This window comes from Crocodylus porosus, unplaced genomic scaffold, assembly GCF_001723895.1.
Source record: "Crocodylus porosus isolate Cpor-Errol unplaced genomic scaffold, CroPor_comp1, whole genome shotgun sequence".
NCBI classification, from domain to species: domain Eukaryota; kingdom Metazoa; phylum Chordata; order Crocodylia; family Crocodylidae; genus Crocodylus; species Crocodylus porosus.
Window position 1 is genome coordinate 8,988,092 of NW_017728914.1, and position 17,649 is coordinate 9,005,740.

A 17,649-nucleotide genomic window follows, 5' to 3' on the forward strand; every position below is an offset into this window, starting at 1 on the left:
GGGGAGGGGTTTCTCCATGCTGATTGGAGAAAAACCTTTGTCCTCTATTTGAATAAATACCTATGAACATGTAGTTTTAACACCATGCTTGATTGATGCACAGCACTATAAATCCCAAAGAATGAGGACAATTATTGCAGGTACTTTGTTTATTTTAGTGTGTATTGGTTTGACTCCTAAAATTGTAGTAATTGATTAGAGACTGATTTTTTAAATGCTAATGGAAACTTGGCAGAATTATGAAAATAAAAGATTGCACAAATAAAATGAATTAAACCTAATTGTGTAAAAATACATAGTCATTTGAAAATTATCCATGATTATTAACTGACTGGGTTAAAAATGCTAGCAAACAAGGCAATCAAAACAAGTGCAGAAGAACAGGAATTTTTTAGTCCAGGATATTTCAGTTTTTAAAAATGTGTTTTTTTCCCAAGGTGAAATAATAATTACACTGCAAAATACTTGCCAACTCAGTAACATTATTAACATATTAATATATTAATACTATAATCACTTACATAATCTAGTACACAACATGTCTTGAAGATATCTAATGATATTTATGCCAAATTATACTAGGAACACAAACACTCTGTAATTTTTTACTTATTTGTTTTAATTTTTAACAAGACCAAAAGGGCTTATCCATGGGTGCCTGTATATATTAATTAAAATATTACACAGAAAATAAAGCCAGTTGAATTCAATCTTACAACAAGATGCATAATTTACAAATTCTTCATTCTCAATCTAATTCCTGCCACAGCACCACCCTTCGCTTAACATACCAGAAAACAGAATAATAGTGCAGTGAATCCAGTGTGACCACTCTATCCTGACAGACTGATACTCATGTAAATTCTCCAATAAACTGTAGAAGAATTTAAAGGTAAATGTATTGCAAGCAAGTTATGACATGTTTATGTATAGCTACAGCAAACCTTCAGTTCTCTAGGGGAAAATCAGAGAATGCAAATATACTGTGGAGAGTGATGAACCTGCCATTGGTGTGATGACTGAACAATGAAGATGGAGATCACACTGTATATGTAATGAACATACTGTTAAACTGAAGCATATTCCAAAGGAAACATTTCTATAATAGCATTAAGCATCCCCCAAGAGCTTTAATAACTGAAAAAATGCTTACGTAATCTACATAAAATATCATTCTTCCAAAAATATCTAAGATCAATTGGCTTAGGAACTGGGTTTATAAAGTCTACATTATTTTGCCAGCAATAGACACTAACCTTTGAGGTCAGTTCATGAAAAACTGTCTATTCAGAATTATTAAACTATTTTTTTACTTTAAGAAACATGGGAAATATTAGTTTTACATTATAAGAGATTTAATTTTCAAATTATTATTGGTATATACTTAAGTTATGATCACCAAAATGCTCTTGCTATGATGCTATCTGGGCAAGCCATATCTATAATACAACTTTCTGCAAATGTCACAACCTTGGCTGAGTATGCAGGAGTATGAAAGAAACCAAATATTTAGAAGGTGGAAGATAGAAAATAGTTATCCTTTCTCAAGAAGGTATGGGTGCTTAAGGAAATCAGTCCATGCAGCTGTTGTTCACAGAATCATAGGAAAGCAGGGCTGGAAGGGACTCTATAAGTCTAGCCCCCTGCTTGCAGCAGGATCATCCCCCAACTAAACCATCACAGCCTGCCTGCCTAAACAGCTTTTCAAAGTTTCCAGGGATGGAGAGTCTACAACTTTTCTGGGTTGCCCGTTCCAATGCCTGACCAAACTCACCGTCTGAAAATTCCTCCTTATCTCCTAACATAAACAGCTTGGAAAGAGTGCAGCAAAGAGCAACACTCATGATCAGGGGCCTGGAAAGCAAGACTTAAGACAAAAGGTTAAAGTAACTAAGATTATTTAGCCTGGAGAAGAGAAGACTGAAGTGGGAACCAATAAGAGTCTTCAGATACCTGAAGGAGAGGATGGGGCTGGGCTTTTCTTTGAGACCATATGGAAGAGGAGTGGAAGCAATGGTGTCCAACCGTAGCAAGGGAAATTAGGTTGCAGACTTATGGTCAGAGTCAGCATCAAGGCTTGATTATTCTATTCAGTTTGGAAAAAACAAAGCAGAAAAAAAACACTGCTTCCCCCAAAAGTTTATAATCTGAAATAAAGACCAGAAAAAAACAGATACACATATAAGAAAAATGTACAATACACATGAAAAGTCATCAGGGCAGTAGCAATGCATGGCGGGTACACCCCCTGAGAATGCTCGTGCACCTCTGAACAGGCCACACTCTCCACTTAGACAACAGGTAGGAGGGCTGTGCCAGCCAGAGAGCGGGAGCACCAGATGAAGTGCTGCAGCCAGATCTGGGAGTGCCACAGCTACTTCTCGGTCAGTGATATTGACTATGGTCCGCCCTTCCTCCCCACCCCCCAACTCCCTGGTTGCTAACTGGTCACTGAGGGGGCATGTGCCCCCACTAACTAAGGTGGCACCAGTCACCCATGCATCAGGGCCAAGGTAATTCATTTAGGCTATGGATAGAAGATACACATCAATCAACTGAAGTGATCAGAAACCAGTTTAAATGTATAACAGAACAGAAGTTCAGTGTACTTAAACCACTTTCAAAATGGCCAAAACTGATTTAAGATAAACATGGTTACATGTATTATCAGACTGATTTACATCAAACTGGATTATGAAATTTCTGTCCCAGATCCCTTCCTGGTTCAAATTAAATCACCACCTCCCAGCATCCCAGGATGCTTTGCAGTCCTGGGCTGTGCTGTTTGCTCCCACAGAGCAGGGTTGGCCCCACCCCTCTGCTGTGTAGCCCAAACACCATCACTGCTCTGGCTGCCTGTAAAGGGGGTGGGAGTGGAAAACTCAACTGGGGTCCCATGTGGGCAGGGGAGAGAATTTAAACCCCCTATCCCTCCCCTCTACCTCAGCGTACCAGTCACTGGAGCAGCAAGTGGGAAAAAGCCAGGCAGGGGCTGCTGTGCCTCTGCTAGGCAGATCCCAGCTGGGGTGCCATTTGGGTGGGGGAGAGCATTTAAGCCACCCTCCCTCACCACCACCTCAGTATGCGAGCTGCTGGAGTGACAAAAGAAGGAAAAGCCAGGCAGGGACTACTTCACCCCTGCCAGGCCGGCCCCAGCTCAGGTACCATGTGGGCAGGTGAGGCGATTTAAACACCCTGTCCCCTTCCCTCTGCCTCAGCATGCCCACTTGGACCAGGTCCGACTTACATCACTGTCCCCCCACTCCAGGGAGAGCAGGGGCAAAGCTTGGCAGGGGCTACTTCCCCCCCTTTCCCAGCACACCCTGGCTGGGATCCATGCAGGCCAGGGTGGGGGTTTGAGCACTCAGCAGCCTGCTGGGGCCTGGCCACACCTCCCTGCCCCAGTTTGAGCAGGGAGGGCAGAAAAGCCTTAGCGGGCTACTCTCCCAGCTTTCCTCCAGCGTTCCAACCACTGCCAAGGAAGGGAAGGCTTGCTCTAGCACCCCAAGCTTCTAGACTGAGCCACTACAGGCATGTGGCTACATTTCTAGAATCAAAAGTGAATGTCTGTTCACTTGCTTCTCAGTACAATCTATGCAGTTTAGACTAATCTGAAAAGACTGAACGGATTCAGCCTTTTAGCCGTCTGTACCTAGCCTTATGGTTAGGTTCCAGGCTTTTCTTTAAATGGTATTATTTAGGTTCCACCCACCTCATCGTTTTTTCATAATAATTCTTCCAATTTTCATTTTTATCCTATACACATTTTTGGTTGGAGGTTTTTAGATAAAAAGTACCTCAGACTCCTGTTTAGCCTTATTGAGAGTCATGGGGCTCAACATCTATTAAAAAAATCTTTATCCACAATCTCAACAATTTGAATAGTCCATGAGAAGTAAGGACCTGATACTGAAAAGGCTTATGCACATGCTTTGGGTGCATGCAGCCATTCATTGCACCCAGTCTATGTTCACATAACTTACTTTAAATCACCTACACAGACTGGAAGTGCTGTGAACAGCCATTCATTGCTCCCAGGAGCCACGTGGGGAGCTGATGTAAGTAACTGGGGATGGAGGGAGAGATAGGACAGATCAGGGGGTTGGCAGGCCTGCAGGAAGGAGGTTGCCTGGTCAGGGTAAAGTTTGAGGGGCTAAAAATAGTCTACCCTGGGCCAGCCAGGGTGGGAAAAGTGCAGCCCTGGGGCTGGGATGAGTGGCTGGGCTTTCCAGTCCTGGTGCTGCACTGTGAACAGGTACAGACATGCTGGAGGCTGTATTAATGCTTTCCTAAAGTAGTTAACCCAATCTTGTTTTAAGTTAAGGCACCTCAGCAGGTGAACTAACTTGAATTGGGTGCACCATTTTTGGGGGCAATTCAAACCCTCTAAATGCCTGCACAATCAGGCACTTAGATCAACCGTGGTTAGGACAATCTAATTTTAATACCTGCAAGTACCAACTGTGAACAGAGATGTCCCCATCTCAGAAAAACTTCTTATATACATACGTTAAGTATGTGCAAAAGTATATATAGGATTAGTGATAGACATCTCCACTAATAGATTCTGGCTCTTATATGAAAAACCCTTCCTTTACCCCCAGCAGTATTTTAATATAATTTAACAGTTATGGCATGGTAAGGAAAATTTGAATATGGTTGGTTAGGTTTACCAGCAAATTTTGGGGGTTTTTAAACTCTTGGGGGCGGGGGGGCAGGAAAATTACATCTGTTTCAAATATAACTTATGTAAATGCTTCTTCCACTTAATATAACCTGAAAACAGTCTAGATTTCATAGAGAGGAAAATAAGCTATTTCAATTAATTGAACACATCATTTTCGTTTAAATTAAGTCCCAAACTCAGGAAATCAGTCTACTGATGATATTGGCTTCGGGCCTTTTCTGAGGAAACTTGAAATAGGAGACTGTAATAAGCTTATTTAATGTAATTAATATTGGGGTTATACATAATATTTCTTTATTATATTTTACAGTCAGTACTTAACAGGAAAATGCTACCTTTTTAGACATTTTTATTCCTATTATTTTGAAAAACTGTCTTAATTGGTAAAATCTAATGTAACAGAAGCAATACATTTTATATTCAGTGTCAATCTTATTCCTGAGCAAGGACTTAAATGCACTGACATGTCATGATTTGGGGAACTGGCACTTTTTTTTGCAGGCAACTAACCTGTATTCTGAAGGCTATGACACAGAAGTTAAAATATCTTGCTAAAGAGCCATTATCTGGAATTCAAGCTCTGCTCTGGACTTCTGTCAAATTCTGCCCCTAGTCAATGCAGCTGTAAATGGTCGTTTGGTTAGGGAAGCCAAAAGCAGACAAATGTAGGGCCATGAAGCTTGGTAGCATCTTTGACCTTAAACCCATGTTCCAAAATTTAAGCTTTCATTAAAAAAAAAAAAAGGTCTAGCCTTTATCTTTGGGAAGAATCTTCAGAATTGGAACCAAGTGACAAGTCAACAAAGCAATGTTAACTGGCGTGCGTGCACACGGTGTGAATAATTAAGAGTGGTCAATTCTGCTACTATTCTGAACTGTAGTCTAATTACATTTAAAATGTCAGTACTGTTAATTAATTCATGCTTAAACTTGGCAAGAGATAAGAGAAATAAGCATATAAAAATTTACCATGTGCTGCAATGCTTTGTTTTGGCATGTTATGCAGGAACAAAATGATCTGTCCTTCAGAGCTTTGGGAACATAATGCTATCTTCCTCACTCAAATCACCCTGCAGTTTAGTGGACTAAGAAGTTTGAAACAGAGCAGATGTATTTGTGCTAATTTAAAACAGACCTTATAAAACAAAACTCCAATGGCAAATTATGAACGTTAATGATGACTATGCCTGATTTAGTGATAAAAGTCCTACACTCACATTTCAGTCTTTTATTGCTTATGTAAAACACCAACTTTTGCAACAAATCTTGAAGAGGACTTAGCAGTATTTTCTATTTCTTGAAGAAGTTATTCTTATTTGGCATAGGTAAATGAGTGTTAGTCAGATCAGCAGAAAACCAGATGCACCAAAATATATTATAGACTACATAAAAATATTAACGTGGAAAGTTATCAGTTTGTTAACTGCTTCTTCTCAGTTAATGATTCTGCAAATGGTAATTTTGGCATCTTGAGCCATTGTACGAAGTTTTCTGGTGTTGTGCAAACATCAATTTTTGTACTTTCTTTTGCAACATCCAGATTATGACTTACCTTAAAATAAAAGAGAAATACTCAATAATTTGCGACTCAAGTACTGAATGGTAACAGTAAAATTTATTTGGTTTCCTGAAGTACAGCCCAAATTATACATTCACACTTTACATCAGTGGTCACCAACCAGTGGATCTCGATCCACCAGTAGATCTCAGAGTCTCTTGGAGTCGATCCAAAGCTGGGGTGGGGGGCTGAGTGCGTGCGTGCATGCACGCACGCACGCACGCACGCACGCACGCACACCAGGCCAGCAGGTCAGTCCATGGGGGAGGGAAGGAGTAGGGGGTTAGATTAAGGCCCCTGCTTTGCGAGACAATGCTGCAGAGGCAGTAGCAGAGGCGAGTGGGGCCCCAGCCAAGTGGGACTTCTCTGCTGTGCAGGTGTGACCCCAAATAATTTTTTCTTCCTCTACCTTGATCTGCTCCCCCTTCCCTCCCCAGAGACTTACCTGCTGGCCTGGGGGGAGGAAAGGGGAGGAGGGGTGGCAGTGAAGCAAGTACGTCTTGGTTGCTTTTAAACGCCAAAAGGTGATCTCCTACTTAAAAAGGTTGGAGACCACTGCTTTAGATTAATTGCTTTTGTCTTCTGAAGTTAAATAAAATATATATTTGCTCCTTTGTTTGTTTTCCTAAAGAGATGGCAAGCTAATCCTCCAGTAATTGCAAGTTAAAATAGCTTTCTATCACAATCTCCAGGTTTCCTGGCACATCAACTTTATATAGGTCTTTAGAAAAAATCAACTAGTTAACCATGCCTGTGAAGACTCCAAAAGTTTATATAGGATTCACCTCTTAATTAAATTGTCTCTTTCACACATCAGAATTTTTGGAAGATTATCGGACCTATCATCTTTCACAGTTCATACTTAAAGCAGCTGTTTCTTCTTCTCTTTAGCTTTCAGGTCACCAAGACCCTGGGACTCATTCATTTAATGGCTCAATGGGATCTGATCTCAACCACCATACCTGATGTCAAGCCACACATTCATAGCAGGAGGCACAATTCTATGATCAATGATTAGATCTCAATCATACCCTTTCTATTTAGCATTAACAGGAGTAGTGTGGGGGGAAAACAGCTTGAAACAGATTAATTTATTGTGCTTCAGTCCCCACCTATGTTACACTTAAGACATGGTTAACCAGTTAATCATGTCTTAAGTTGTAACCCAGCCACATGTTTAATCAACTAATGGCATAATAAAACAAGGAATAAGCCACAGAGTTATTCCACAAAAAAATGTGCAATAACTTTGTGACTCATTCTTATCAAGCAATTAACTGAATGCATAGCCAGCTGCAGCAGTGCACTGTGCGCTACCACAGCCGTGAGTCCCACGGCTGACAGGGCTCACAGCAATGGCAATGCATGGGGCACCACCACAGTTGCAACCCTCATCAGCTGCAGCACTCCCAGATGCAGCAACCTGTAGGGCACTGTCATGGCCACAAGCCTCATTAGTTGCAGGACTCACAGCCATGGGAGTTTGCCACTTACCAGTGCAGGGAGAGCCTGGGATCGTAAACCTAAGGTCTTCCTGCACCAGCAATCAGGAGTGATTGGATCTGATACTGGAATCCACAGTCACACCTCCTGCCACGTGCCTGTGGCATGGCAGGAGACACAACTGCGTAAATTGTCTATCGGATCCTATCATGCCTCTACCAGATTGCCTAACGAGGCCCTTACATTTGCAAGATGACCACAGTTCAAGGAAACGATTTATATAAAGCCTATTATTTAGAGAACTAAATGCCAGGACTGACGATATGGATCAAGTCAAGATGATATTCAGAGCAACAAGCTGAGGAAAACTTCAAATGGGAGCTAAACATCAAATGAGGAACGATGTAAATCTTGGTGCCTAAATAACTGCTCTTGCATGCTACACAGGTTGTCACCATAACAAGAGGGTGGGAAATCCTACACCTTTTTTTTGAAGTAATTTTGACTATGTAGTGCAACGTTTTTCCCATACCTGTTTATTTACAATTAGAATACCTGGAAACCTTTTACAAATGATAAACCACTTTATTGCTGTGTAGAAGAGGGAGCTATTGGGGCACCAAAATTTACATATTTTCTATTTTGATGTTTAACTCCCATTATGCTTTAAGAGGTTTAGCTGCTACAAAGTACGCATGCAAAGTACAGTTATTAAAAGAGCAAACAAGTGTAGTAGCATGGGTAATCTTGCCCACAATCTGTTAATCTGTGCATTGCAGCTGTTAATAGTCACAGAGATCATTATGTGAAAGAACAGGACATTGCAAACCCTTTTTGCCCTCTTTAGGATCTTTATGCTCATCAGTAAATGAAGAAAAGAGGACACCACTGGAATCACCATTTATATTTCTACAAAATAAAACATGTTAAACAACACATGTGGTCTAAAATCTGTAAGGCCGTAACCTGTTCCATATATATATAAAATAAGTATCTAAGTATGATCTTGTTACAGCCTGCTAGAGTCCCTGAAATGCAATTGACACATGTATTCTTGTAATAAGTCTTAAAGGCAAGTTGAAGGCGTAAGTCATAAAAAGCACTGAGGAGAAGGATGACCCACCCTTCTGCAGTACTGTTTTTCATGGACTCAAGCAGCATGGAACAGGTTTGCATATATATGCCTAATGACAAGCAAATGAAGAATGTGAAGAAAAGGCACCAAACATTTATAGAAACAACTTTCATTATTGTTGCTGTTACTTCTTGCCTCTTAATTCTATCTGCCTGAATTTGTTGTGTTTTGATTTTATATTATGGCAGGAATATTCAATAAATTCAATAGATTCAATAAATGCCTACTGCAAGGGAGTGTTGACAGCGTGTTAGGACTTATAATGTAAACAAAATGAAATTATTTTGATCATTTTGAAAAATATTTTGTAGTCAAAATATTTTGTAGCCAATATTTTAATCCATGGCTCTGCCAACTCAGATTTATTTAAATAAATAAATAAATACAGTAACTGCAAGTAATTGTATTTTATAGTTAACCTGTTTATTATTAATGCATGCATGTCAACTCTTGACATCTCTCTCGAGCAACAAAGTAGGCTGAAATAGCCTGATAGACCAGCGTTCTTTGACGCAAGTTATTGCCTATTCACAAGATTAAGGACTTACTGCCTATTAAAGGAAAAAAATTCATTTACTAACAATGGAGTACAGTCCTTTATGTGACAGTTCATTTTACTTTGTATTAAAAAAGAAATCATCAATAGAAGCTTCTTCATCCTGCAAAACATGTGGATTACACTAAACTAAGCACAACTAAAACGTATGGTATAGGTCACATTTTCATTATGAAGATTTTCTAATACTGTAACCAGAAAAACAATGTTATTTAAACATATACATTATATACAGATTATATAAACATAATATTAAAAAACACGAACAAAATGTATCTAACTGTTGATAGATAAGCAAGTTTGCCTCATCTTGTATTTGTTTAAGTCATGCGACAAGGAAGCATATATATGAACTGTCACTGGAATTAATTAAAATGTTGTCTAATGGTAATTAAGCACTGGTTCAGGGTTAGTGTTTTATAGATGTTCCCATCTGCGCATTTACTATAGTCCTGCCAAAAACAGATTGGGCCCAATCCCAGAATCCTTCCTTCACATAAGTAAAGACATCTCCTCTGAATAAAGGATGGAGGATAGGACTCTTCTCAAGACATCATAGACTATGATTTCTTGCATTTGAGCCAACTTCGCTAATACAAACTGTCTATTTCAATGACCAAATATTCTTTTTAGTTGAATACAAAGAGGTTTTAATATTTCTATCTTTATTATAATTAGTAATTGTACATTTACTAACTTCTTTTTTGCATGTTTTCCATAGTGTAGAATACGACTTCAGGCAACAAGAAGGCAGATTTCATCAGGTTTTGAAAAAACTGGATCAGGTAGAGCAAAGTCCTACCACAGCTCCTCCCCCAAAATTACCAACAGACCATCCAATTCCTGAGAAGCAGGAATTAAGAAGAAAAACAAAGAAGGTGAAAAAGAAATGCTTCTGGTGGATTTGAATATCGTATGGCTGACATACACAACTCTGAAACTCTACATTTCAGGAGGCATAAAAAAAAACGTATGTAGAGGTTTGACAGTAGCTTTAGAAGTGTATTAGTGAGAAATAAAGCTGGGAACTAAACATTTAATAACAATTAATATTGAAAGAAAAGTTTAGAATTAATTTTGCTTATTTAATATGTTCAGTGAATAAAGGAATATGAACAGACTATTTTCTAAAAGGGGATGTAATCTTTTTCATAATTTCTAAAGACATTTTCATAAGTTTTTGTAAATACAAACTTTTTACCTGCAAATAATGTTGGAGATGTAATTTAAACTGATAAAAGCAAGGACAGTAAAAGTTAAGGAAGTCACACTAAAAAAGTCATCTCTGGCTTAGTTACAAGAAACACTGGTTATAATCATTTCCTGGTTGAGCCTTCAAAGATACACGAGTTCAGTAGGACAAAAGTTTTCTAGAACATAACTTTACTAATGATAAGAATCTATTACAAAATTATTTTATCTTTCAAGTGAGTTATTTTTATTGCCTTTGTGCAAGACTTCAAACAAAAAAGATTTGTGACTGGACACTATTCCTTGCTTTTGTTGGTTTGATCTAGAAATTAGCAATTATTTAAAATGCAGTTTTGCATATTTATTAATAGCCTTCCCAAGAGATCTTTCAAAAAGCATTCCTATCTTTGCTTGTACTAAATACACGTCTCAAGTCTTTCACGGAATATTGGAACGCCTCAAGACAAGCCTCTTTGACCCAAAATATAGTCAGAGGCTCAGGTGGTGTGAAAGCAGTAGTAAACAATGATGCTCTAATGTCAATGCAGGTAAGTGAACTGAAGGTTAATTCATCCATATTTTATTTTATAAATATAGCTGTGGCAACCTATCAACAGTAGATATTTAAAGGGTATTTTTATACACTTAAGAAAAGCATTGAGCATGCAGGATGATCAAAATTTATAAATGGAAAAATCTCTACAGAAAAATTAATAACCAAGGCTCAAAGCTCTGAAAAAATCACTATATAATAGTATTCAGTGCAGCCTTCCTCTGAGAATTAAGTATAGTTTGTTAAAACAGCATTTCCTTGTCTATTAGATTTATTCCTTGGGTACAAGAATATTTTAATTCTTGTTCTTATGAGCTGTTTAATGTTAGGGAAGACAGCTAGCTTGCTTCTAATCCTTTCTGTACATCAGAAAAATCATTCACTAAATTCCAATTAAACAGAGATAATCAATTATATCTGTATGAGCACAATAAAGGCCAAAAGATAACAGATATCACCAATGACATGCATAAAATGTTGCTTGTTTAGCTGGTCTTTACTCAGAGCAGCGTAGTAAATAGCAGTATGCAATATGACTTGGAGCCTAGGAAAGTCAGCAGGATTGGTAAGTAGAAAAAGCCTTTTCAATCATTTAATCCTATTAGTTATGCAAGTCACTGGGAGCAATGAATCCACAACACCATTTACTTGACACTTTTTGGAGGAAAAACCTTATTTTAAATTCTAGTAGTAAAATTCTACCATCTACAAAAATCTCTTTCCTAAGAATTTGGAGTCAGTGTTGACCCTTAGTACGTTAAAGCATATTACCATATGTCACACAAACAAATACCCCCTCTGCTTATGTATATATACCTACTCATACAAACGGTGTATAGCAGAGATACAGAAAAGACATATGTGCCACAGTTTTTCTTCTATTAAAGTATTTTTTGAAAACAGAATGTCCTTTGTGGTAGGGTACTTTCATGAATAAAATCAAAAGTGATGGTGCTAACTAAGCCCACCGAGTGGCTTAAGATTTACCAGATTTTTAACACCTGATATAAAAAATGTGATATTCAGAGGAGAAAAGCTTTAAAATATTTTTTTTAATATAATTTGTTTTACATATTTCATAAATGTGACCACAGATTCAAAGTAGTTCAGCTTAGCCACGTTTATTCAAAAAGGGAAACCAGAATGAAAAGTCTCAGTACTTGGCTTCATTTTGGTTCATCATCCCCAACAGAGTTTTCTTGGATACAGTAAAAATAAGTGCTATCAGTAATAAACTAATTTCATAGGGGGAAAATCAACCCTAGCCTACGGGTCCACTCAAAGGCCTATGTCTTTTTTGGATCCAACACCCACTGAACTCCCTTGGATTCAAGGGGCACCTGTGATGTAACCTGTGATGTAAGTGAAGCAATAAGACTTCTGCACAAGGCAAAATTTTGCTTCAACAATACAAGATTGAATGTAGAATTTCTTAGCTAGTCAGGTGGCTCCTTGCAGCCTGGCATGATTACAGCTGAAGGAGGATGCACACGTTTTCTTCATCTACATTTATGTGGTGTGTCTACTCTATCGAGTCCAAACTCACCCTGTTCCAGAGTTCTGGCTTTGCTACCACAGAAATGTATATTAACGCAATGAAACTTCACTCAAAACCATCTCTGGGCCTGGGTGTTCCCTACCTAAAGGAATCCTCAACCCCAAACTAGAGCCTCTCTTTAAAAAACCTCCACTCCCATTATCCTTATGCATGGTGTGAACAATCAGCTGAGTCATGAGCAGCCACTTGACCATTTTTATTACACCAAGGACGCATCCAGCCCATTCCTAAGAAACACCGATTCTAAAACCAAATAGCATATTTGCACGTAGACATGCAAGTGTGAGAATTGGCGATACTAACTGATTAACTTCTGCTCCAGGCTGTGACATTTATTAATACAACTACAGCAAAAGAGGAAAGAAATACCATAACTATACATGTAAGAAAACAATCATAATTCAAAACTAAACTTTTTCTTAAGCCAAAAAGTTTAGCAGCATGATTTCATGCAATACAATTGTACAGTATTACATAAGTAGAGTTACTGTACACAAGTTTCAGCATATTATATCATGTCACAATTTCTTGTAAAATTCATATTCAGCTACTTCCATTTGCTACATACATTTCACTTAAATTAAAAAGGAAAGACTTGAAATTCACCAGCTATATTTAGATTTACACCTGAAGTTATAGAAAAGGAGTTGTAAAGGGATGTAAAATCATGCCTATATACTTTTCTATTTAGTTTGGACTTCAATAGAAATATGTATATTTTGATTAAAAACTAAATATATTACCTAGTTAAAATACCACATGCTAATTGTAGAATGTAAACTACAAGGGGATGAGATGCATGGTTTTTCAGAAAAGGAAGCCCTGAAAACACAGGATACACCCTGCTTGGCTGTATGGTTGGACTAATAATAGAAATATGAAGACAAAGATAAAACTAAGGCACCGCTGGATAGTGTTACAAAGAAGAACCCAATAAAGGTTTTAAATACACAAACTTACATTCTCACTAAAGAAACAATCCTGTGTCACAGTACAAGTATGGAAAATATAGCAGGCTGTTATAAGAGAGAGAGAGAGAGAGAGAGATTTACGTGAGAAATGCATTAAATTCTTTGTAGAATACTACACAGAACATGAAGTACTCTACTACTGTACTTTGTTTTATGGAAAGAGTCTGTTTAATTTTTTAAAAGAAAAACCTTACAAATAAAACAGTGAATCTTCTAAGGTATATTAAAATATTTATGTAGCTATTTTTTCTGTAATTGAAAAAAGTATAGCTCTACCGACAGTCACAACACTTGATAATTATGCTAGCTCAAATAGAGAACACTTTCTTTAATGAAATGTACTAGTCAAATGTAATGTTTTGTAAATTTCTAGAAATTGTTTTACAAGGATATTATCTTTTGCAATAAACTGACATATTTTCTTAGGTTTTGTGAGTCTTAATAAGAAACATTTTGGGGGTTGAAAAAAATAAAATATTGTTTTTGAGAGGAAGAGGAATTGGATTTTCAGGACTGGGTTTGCAGTCATTAGCATCCCTAAACAAATGAATACTATTTCAAAATTATGGATTGGGAACTGAGCATAAAAACTGTACCTTTTTACCAATTTTTTCCACCTAAATATATCATACTATTGTTTTAACATTGCAAATGGTTGTTCTCATCTTAATTCTTCAAGATAGCAATGTGGTATCTCCGGGTGTGAACAAGAGTTTACTGTGCCCAGTCTAGAGGTAGGCAGCTTAGTTGAAGTGGCCTATACCTAGACTGAAGTGGCCTATACCTAGACTGAGAATGGGTGCATGCAGGTGTTCATTGCTGTTAGAAGCAGTGTGTGCAACCATTCACTGACCCTGGGAGCTGTGCAGGGAGCCAGATATAAGAAACTCAGTGTAGAGGAGGGGCAGGTGGGATTGTGGGAAGCAGTAGATATGCAGGGAGGAAAGGGAATTGGCAGGATCAGGTGGGTCTAGTGGGTCTGCAGGGGAAGCTGAGGGTTGAAGGGTCTAAATATAGCCTAATAAGGGAGCCGGGGCAGGTGGGTGGGGAGGAAAGGGGTGGAGAGGTTGGAACAGCATAGTCCTGGGGATGGCGTAAGCAGCTAGGTTTTTCCAGGCCTGGAGCTACACTCCAAATGTGTACAAGCATTATAGAGACCAGAGTAACTATTTTCTAGAAAGTTATGTGTTTATGTTATGCTTATGTTACGTGATTATTTGGAGAGTTATTGCTTACATTCAAAGGAATTAATGGAAAGAGAAGATAAATATTTTTCTATATTTGTCAAGTTTTCTTAAATTGCTGCCTTTCTCATAATAAATTCATGGATAGCATGGTCTCACAATTTTGTGGTCAACATAGAAGGTAGCTCCCATGACTGATGCTATAGGGTTCCCTATTAATGCTGTCTCGTAGCATTTTTTTCCACAATAAGTATGTTAATATCAAATCCATTCAAGTTTGTATTTAACCTAAATATGAAAACCAAGCTGTGCTTTCTGCCCTGGGAATCAGCATCTTACCAAAGATTCTGCTCACAGTTTGGTAAGTCACTTGCAACAGAATAAAATTGAGCTTACTTCAGCAGAACCAGCAGTCATATAAAGAATAAGCAGCTGTCTGTCAGTATAGAAGATCTGACTAAGATACATATGGCGCACATACATTGATTAATACAACTTACCACAACTTTTCACCTCTATTGTATTAGAAATAGAATCTATTCTACAATTTTAGTCTTGGATCCACAGTCATTTAAAAGCTTAGATCACATCTCCTATACAGGGGTCTTCTATGAGTTCTGTATTGTACTGCACCAAACACAAGGGAATCTTGGTTCATAGTCATGGCTTTCCAATACTTCAGTAATACAAATGCCAGTAATAAAGAACAACTTCTCTCTTGGAGAAAAATGAAGTGCTCTAGAATCAAAGCAAGGGTTTGCAAAATAGTTTAAGATAACTTGTAAGTAAAATTTATTCTAATTTCCATTTTTCTGTTGGTAAATGATTTGACCTTCTTTTAGTTGAACTGTTAATGTAATACACTAACTGTAATATGATGAATTCCCTTTTGTGGTAAGAAATTTTGCTAAATTTTTAGTTAGGTCAGATACTGGAAATAAATTTATAATAATATTTTCACTTATGTCTTCAGTGTATTTGGAAACAGGAGCTGGCTGATAGCTCTGTGGTGAAACTATTACCTTATTTTCACATGGTGGGGGGAGAAGATAAGCTATGAGACTTCTCGTGGAGTGCATGAATTATACCTGTACATCAAAGTAGCTGTAGAAATAACTAAGAAATAGCCAAAAAATGTCAAATATGTTTGAGCTCTATAATGTGATGAATTGTATAAGCCGCATCAGAAATTGCCTCCAGAAATCAGAGATTGTGGTTAAATTAATGTTTCAAGCTCTTGATACTGAGTTTTTCCCCAACTGAGAGAGCAGATTCAAGAGCATATTCACCAATTATGACAACAAGAAAATAGGGTACTCCTAACCAAAGATACATTTCAGAGATGGACAGGAATAAAATGCTGAAGGTAAACAAAGCAGCTAACTTTGTAATGCATTGGGATCAGAGCAGATTATGCTTTTTCTTCCCTCCACACCCCAACCCCTCCCGTTATTGAATGTAAGTTATTTAAAAACATAGCCAAATAAAAGTGGATGAAAGAACCAAAGTTTATATTGACTTGTACTCTCCCACTATCATTTCTAAATGTTATCAAGGTAAATTGGATATCTGTAATAAGAGCTGTAGAGTAGTTCATTACTATTTTATTCTGGGTTCCTAACAACAAGTAGGGCAATTCAAATCATTCATGTGCCAATGCAACTAACATATGATGTCCAGAAAATATTTGCACCTTCTGACTTCAACTTACAGGATTTGAACTATCCAGATTGAAACTGCCTAGTTGAAACTGAATAGTACAACAATCCAAATGTTAAGTGGTATATGACAAAAATCAGTGACACAGAAGATATCCTCAGGCTGCCATATCCTTATTTGCTAAAAGCAGTGAAAAAGAAACGACTTGGGAAAGCCATCATTATGTAGCTTTACAGAGGTGTTTAATAATACTTTATACTCTCATTCCTTTATCTCAGAGCAATTTATAAAGATAAAAAGTATAACATTATAAAAAGCAGTTATTAACACTATGGTTAAGAGACTTACAGAAGGCCAAAGCAAGCAAACGATAAAGGCAGAAAAGGTTTGAACAGCTAAAACTAAAATATTTTTAGCTTACATATTTGCTTTTGTTAAAACACTTATAGGTTGGGTAGGCTAGTCTTCAAAACATATACAGACAACTACACTATTCACTAAGTAATAGAAAAATAAACTTATTTAGCTTTCCTGCCCCTCTTTCAATAAACATGTTTTAAAATATCAGGTGTGGTAAGATTAAAGACCCGAAGTTTTGCTTTTCACATTGAGCAGTTCTGTTCTCAGGTTAAATAGCACAATACTATTTACATACTTCATGTGTTTATTTTTGTCCATCCTTTGTGTCCATGGCTACTGGCCTATTGCTCTTGTCTATTTTATCTACAAAATGATGCAAGTCTGATGACTCAAACTGAGTTAATGCCTGCTTTGCGTTACATTTCACTGGGTGAACAAGGTGTATTATTAACAGTTTTCCGGGAAAGGACTTTTATCGAACAAAAGTGTCAAGTTTCTGGATAGTTTCCAATCATAAATTTAAGATTTTTTTTTTTTTTTTATAATCCTTTTGTGTCTGTCCAGTTTTTAAGCTAATGTTATTTATGACACACACAAAACATTGCAAAAAGAAAAAGAAAAAGCAGCTTTCTGAAATTATCCCACTGCTCTTCCAGGAAAAAAAATGGTATTAGATATTTTGGTTTATCCTTGGTTTGTGCCTGCTTTGGGAAGCAGGCAAGCTGCAGGAAAAAAGGAATCTCTTCTCTCTGTTTTCACTAAAGATGTTCTTTGGTACATATGGCTAAATAGGC

The 17,649-nt window shown here is 37.5% G+C and overlaps 2 protein-coding genes across 2 annotated transcripts in view; one reads left to right on the forward strand and one right to left on the reverse strand.

The window, feature by feature from the left end:
* Nucleotides 1–14,077, forward strand: part of FAM196B (family with sequence similarity 196 member B) — a 33,316-nt gene extending 19,239 nt beyond the window's left edge. The window contains exon 3 of the mRNA XM_019534854.1: nucleotides 10,101–14,077. Within this exon, the coding sequence (XP_019390399.1) occupies nucleotides 10,101–10,287 (187 nt within the window). The 3' untranslated portion in view covers nucleotides 10,288–14,077. The remainder of the gene's footprint in view (nucleotides 1–10,100) is intronic.
* DOCK2 (dedicator of cytokinesis 2) overlaps nucleotides 1–17,649 on the reverse strand; it is a 519,632-nt gene that overhangs the window by 321,086 nt on the left and 180,897 nt on the right. The window lies entirely within an intron of this gene.